General features: G+C 49.7%; 1 protein-coding gene and 1 pseudogene across 1 annotated transcript; one reads left to right on the forward strand and one right to left on the reverse strand.

Moving 5' to 3' along the window:
• Window positions 1-332: 332 nt before the first annotated feature.
• On the forward strand, window positions 333-1416 carry LOC109743760 (uncharacterized). The gene has a single exon (XM_020302849.4). It carries the CDS (start codon window positions 381-383, stop codon window positions 1122-1124), a length of 744 nt encoding a protein of 247 aa, XP_020158438.2. The 5' UTR covers window positions 333-380; the 3' UTR covers window positions 1125-1416.
• A 134-nt stretch (window positions 1417-1550) lies between these two features.
• Window positions 1551-5547, reverse strand: LOC109743758 (uncharacterized protein At1g76660-like; annotated as a pseudogene).
• Window positions 5548-6054: the final 507 nt, after the last annotated feature.

The raw sequence follows: 6054 nt of genomic DNA on the forward strand, positions 1-6054 counted from the left end.
TGTGCGGTCGCAGGGTTCATGTGGATTTTGGTGGGTGAAAAAACCCAGCGTGAAGGGGTGGCGGGAGGTGAGACGAAAAAAACAGAAAAAAAAATTGATGGTGAGAGATGAGGGAAAAAACAGACAAAATAGCGAAAAACCCGTGGAACGAAGTTACCGAATCCCTCTTTAGAAGTGGAGATATTTCTACACCGTAAAACAATCACTACAACAGATTGTTGATGTTTCCAACGTTTAAGACGATCCGACGGCTGAAACACCTAATCCACAACGGACTGGAAGCCCGAAACCGTGCCACCCGTTGCACCGCAGTACCTCACACATCTTCGGCTGAGAATCGGAAGCAGTTGCGGTTAAAAGGAAGGAAAGGAACCACCGAAATGCAGCGATCCCTCCCCACCGTCCACGCGCGCGCGTCCTCCAAACCCGGCCGCCCCCTCGTCACGCGCCGCACTTTTATAACCCTCCACGCGCCCCGCATGCGCGCATCACGAGATTGCAGAGAGAGAGAGAGAGAGAGAGAGAAGAAGAAGAAGAGCGCGATCGCGGGTCAGCCGAGTCCACCCACGTACGCGCGCGAGCGCCGATCCATGGAGATGAAGCTGTCGCCCGGCACCGGCGAGGTGCTAGGCTGCAAGAACCGCCCGCCGAGCAGGCTCCAGAAGAAGGCGCCCGCGTCGCTGCAGCTCGAGCAGGCCGGCCCGGGCGCGGCCCATCCTTCCCCCGCCGCGTGGGGCGACGGGAGGACGCCGATACCGCTCCTGTCGCCGCTCGTCGCGTCCACGGCGCCGGCGTGGGAGGCGGACCAGGGCGGGACCAGGAGGGACGCTGCGCAGGCCGAGACCAGGAGCGGCGGGGATGCTGACGGCATCTTAAGCCCGATCCGGCGCGGCGCGCATGGTGTCAGCAACGGGGCAGACGAGACGGCCACGACGTCGGCGCTCGTGCCCAGCGGCGGGTGGCGGCACCCGGCTATGACGACGCCGACGCCCGCTTCCAACGGGGGCGGGGGGTGGCGGCACCCGGCGATGCCGTCGCCGGTCCCGGAGCCGGCGTCCCTGACGCCGCTCTTCAAGTCGCAGTGCGCGGTGGAGCTGCACAACCCGCAGGCGCAGGCACAATAGTGAGGATCCAGGACCACTTCAACCAGGCGACCGGCAGTCGGCGTGCGCCAGGCTCCGCGGCGACGACCGAAGCCAGCGACGTGCATGGACACTCCGTGCGTGCTCTCCGTGTGTGTCTGCCTCATACGTGCCCTCCTCGTGAAGTCGTCATCTTGCTTGCACAACTAGTTTTACTCCATTCTAGCTTGGTCATGTATAGACGTGGTTGTGATTCTCTGGGTCACTGGACTAAATTAACTGGTCATTCTCGATTGTAAAACATGATCCAATAAAGCAAATGGCAGAATCCCAATGTCCCTCCTTGTAAGCTTTCGATGAACGGAACTGCTCTACACACGACAAACACTATGCACTGCCTAACCAGTCGTTGCAGTGTCAGACTTTGAGATATTTCAGGGGAGAAACATGAGACTTCTAGCATCAGAATTCAAAGTAATCATGCACACACATTCATTTCATTGCTCCGGCTAACGATTAGAGAGTTTATACAAAAGAGGAACATGGTGATCTTAAATAGGGAGTAGTAGAATACAAGCTGTTCATCACATACCCACAGCAATCTCGCTGTATAAATCCCCAGATATATATAGTAGTAGATGCTATTCGTTTTTTACCCCGGAAGTCCAGGCTACTCTTCGGTTACGGCTTACTTCTAACAGCTCGGCTCGACTTGATGCATGTACTAGGCTAAGGGAACTATCAAACTTGTCCTGCATACCAGAGCACCATTACTGCAGCTGTCTTGACAGTGTGCTGCGCCATGACAGAACACCGTTGGCTTCTCTCAAACTCCTCGCCCTTCTGTACTCGATTTCAGCATCTGAGCATGCCTGGCCAGGCGGAGATCTCTTCCTGAGACCTCAATGGGTTTTAGAGATATTTCATCCCTCGCCTTCCTGAAAGGATGGCAATCTTTCGCGGTTGCATCATCCTCAGACAGATGCCCCGCTTTCGTTCCTGAGAGAAGTTGATTAAGGACATCATTAGGGTATTGTGCAAATCAAAATCTGGGTGTAGCTAGATGTTGATGAAAGACATTTGTGTTCAGGCTACAAAATGTAAGTATAGTTCAAATTACCGAACAACTGGTCTGCACAGCACAGCAGTTCATGGAGATCTAAATGATGATTCTGGTAAATCACGATACAACAAAATAGCTGGGGTGAAAAGTCAGGACAATTTACCTTTGAATATATCCAGGTGCAGTACTTTATGTGGACTGCCACCAGAAAGCTGGTCCAGCGACTTCTTTGTGCTTGTGGTCTCGTTTACATTCAAGAGTGACTTATCCATTTTATCAACTTTCTGAACCTCATTAGGCAGATCAATAAATGGGGACACCTCAGTAGAAGGGGCGTTGTTTCCAAATGGGGATATGCTGAACCCATCATCCAGCGCGTCTGGTATTTCTACATAATGTTGAGTTGTAACAATCTCATCAGCACTGAATCCAAATGATGCTCTGTATGCTTCAACCTCATCAGCATCTTGCTTATCCCTTGAGACACTAAGCCTTCCACCATTATACGGAAATGACTGTTGAGCCTGATCCAGGTAGAACTGAGCAGATGCCGCTGGACGGAAAAAATTGCTATCTAGCAGACAGTTTCTAGGGGCAGCTGAATCAAGTCCAAAAATATTTGATGGTGATGTATTGGAATACGGTGTGTCACAAGCAGATCTGGAAGTCTTCCACTGTGCAGTAGGGACCTCTTGCTCAGGAATGGGCGATGCAATGGAATATGGCGTGTCACAGACGGACCTAGATGTCTTCCAGTGTGCAGTAGGAACATCTTGCTCAGGGATTGGTGAGGATAGACCGGTCCTTGGAGTTACTGAGGCAGGCGATATGAGGCTGCTAGAAGGGCTCCCTGGGTAAAGTGGATAAGATCCCTGGAGTCCTAAACCACCAGAGTATGTTGTTGACAGGTAATGCATGTTATGCTCCTTGCCAGCAGTTTTAGGACCCGTATATGATGAAAGAAACCGAGCATATGGAACATCTGGAGAGGACGGAGTGGTTGCATGAGCTAGTTCAGGAGGAGGGGTCAGTGGTGCTGTAGAGGGCTCAGTTGTGAAAGTTGAAAAGGCTGTTGGAGGTGAGACAAGTTGAGGTTCATTGGCATATGGTCCAACAGCGAACATATTAGGCGTTGGGCCACCAGGAGAGTTTGCAGATATTGACAGGAAGCGGTTAGGTGACTGAACAGTCGAAGGAAGAGCAGAGTTCGAGAAGGATGCGGGCGATGATGGTGGTGCAAGAAGAGATAAATTCATAGCTCCATTTTGGTTGGAATTTCTACCAGATTGAAGAGCATTCCCACGGTTCGTTGACGCATTCCCATCAGCCATACGTGCTGCAGGAACTATACGCTTTCCACCCTTCTGCGATCCAAAACATGACAAGCCAGAAAAACAGCCAGCCCATCTACTCTGCTGTTAAGAACATAGAAACATGCATTGTATTAGTGCAAATAAATGATTTTTTTAGGGAGCAAGTAAATGAATTTGGTTGTTCCTGGAAGCAGAGATAAAAATCATCCTGCTTATTATTGGTAAAAGATACACAAAATTGACTCCACAGCTGAACGAAGAACAAGTTTAGAATTGACTACACAATGTACTGGTTATGTCAATGAGGAAACTGCAGATGACTATTAAGCTCTGTACATATGGAAAAAACACATTGCATCATCAATACCATGCAAGTAAATTAGACCGAAATTCACAAGCGCAAAATGCTGCCGCACATAGAACATATAAATTGTGCTATCAGTCATCACAGCTCGCATCTCACGAGAGTCTGAAAAAGTGAAAAATCTTCAGAAGGATAAAGATCCTAACTGATCACAGCACGTATTTCACAAGAGTCTGAAAAATCTTCAGAAGGAAAGAGATCCTAACTGATCACAGCATGTATTCCACAAGAAGTCTGAAAAATCTTCAGAAGGAAAAATACCCTAACATGAAAAACACCAAATGAGTTTGTGCTTCTACCATACAGTAAGTGCTTTCCAAAGTGAAAAGCTACTTTTCCCTAACCTCAACTCTAAGCAAAATGTGGATATAAAGAAAAATCAACCAGCTATACCTATATACTGATATATCAATATCTATGAAAGGAATGAAAAGATACTCCAGGTGATGCTGTAGCAGGACAAGGTATGTGCTCTGTACAAAATTACCAAACTAGTGCAAAATGCATGCAATTTAGCATGGACCAACACCAAGATGAATAGTCAATTCAGCCCATTATGCAAGCAAAGCTGCATGAAGCAAGCAGCCAGTACTACAGCATAATTATTGGGGGTAAAGATGCCCTTTGCAAGTTGCAGCAACTAGTGTCCGGTACAGTTCGTACTTCGTATGCAGTGATGGATGTGCTCATCTAAAGCAAAAAAGCACAAAGGACTAGCTAAGCTTAAGTAATTGAGCGCACGAGTATACCCTAACCTGATGTGGTTGTTGGGAGTGGAATCTGGCATCGGCCGAACCGACCGCCGTCGCAGCAGAATTGACGGCAACTGCGCCATTCGCCGATCTGGTGCTGCTGCCGCCAGCCCCAGTACTGCTCCCTGGTGTGGCCATTTCTGAATGAAACCGTAGTTGCTTCCAATCACATTCTCCGTAGCTCGGGGAGACCTCGCTTTTGGATCCCTGGATCCTACCTGAAAAGAAACCAAGAGCAGTCAGGATCCAAATCAGGTGCGGATCTACATGGTGTGCAGGAAGGGAACCGGCACGCCCAAAATTTGCCGAGGTTAGTTTGAGGTTTATTAGTTTCTGGATGATTAGAAGCTCATACCTTAAAAAGCAAGGTCCAGGGTTGCGGACGAGGTGCGGACGGCTGCAAACGCGACGAGGACGGGAACGGCGACGACGGCGACGCGCGTGAGAGGTGGAGGGGTTTGGGGTATGCGGCGTCGGCGATGACGCTTAGATACGGCACGGAGGAAGCTCGACTACAGGAGGGATTTCATGGCCGCATTGGGTCGGATTGGAGCTCAAGTAGGGCCGAGCATAAGACGGGGTCAGGAGAGGGGGAGGGAAGTTACGGGATGGACGGATGGTGGAGAGGGCGAGTCGCTGCGGGGCTCGCGGAGTGGTGACGCAGCGAGGAGGACCGCAGACGACGGCAGGCCTGACGGAGGGGCGGAGCTCGGGGCAGGGCCGGGCGTCAGCGGAAGGGGGGAGGCGTGGCGGCGGCCGCAGCCGGGTGAAATCCCGGCAGAGTGGAGCGACAGAGGTCAGGGAAGTGCCGAATGGGAGAGGTCGGTGGGGAAGCACGGCGGAGGGCGGGAGGGTCGGCTGTCGTCTGGCCGTCTGCTGTCGTCGGCGGGAGGGGCGGCGTTGTCCGCCGTCGTCAGGCGCTGGGTGAGTTCGCGGGAGAGGGGGTGCACGGGCTGGCTGAGAGTGCGAGCCGACTTCTCTCTTCCCTTTTCCTTTCTATACTCTACTAGTTTAACGTGCATTGCTACGGGTGAACAGAAAACACGATTGTTTCAATTCCTATAATAACAAATTCATTGTTTCTTTCCCTTCTTTCTTCGTAGGCATGGTCGTGTTTCTTTAACCACGCCCTCCTCACATCATATCTTTATCCTTACCCTTCTTTTTCCTTAACTTTTTTATCGCCATTGTGTTTGAACCCTCTTCGAAATGTTGTATTTATATATATATTATGTTTTTATCAATTCAAAATATTATTTTAATATCTTTTTTGGCGACCAATTAGTTGAAATAAAACTTAAGCAGTGCCTCTCACAACTAACCGAAAGGAAACATGAATTACGTTGAGTACTGAAACAAAAGAACAGAATCTTATTTTTTGAAAAATAGACCCTCTAAAACAACATATACTATTCCCAATCATAAAAAAAAGATAACAGAAGAGGTACAGTTACTACAAAACACATCTGACCTTCAGGTT

Source organism: Aegilops tauschii, chromosome 4 (assembly GCF_002575655.3).
Source record: "Aegilops tauschii subsp. strangulata cultivar AL8/78 chromosome 4, Aet v6.0, whole genome shotgun sequence".
Lineage (NCBI taxonomy): Eukaryota > Viridiplantae > Streptophyta > Magnoliopsida > Poales > Poaceae > Aegilops > Aegilops tauschii.

Excerpts from the sequence above, each read along its gene's own strand:
- LOC109743760 (XM_020302849.4), top strand. The coding sequence starts at position 381 with ATGCAGCGATCCCTCCCCACCGTCCACGCGCGCGCGTCCTCCAAACCC.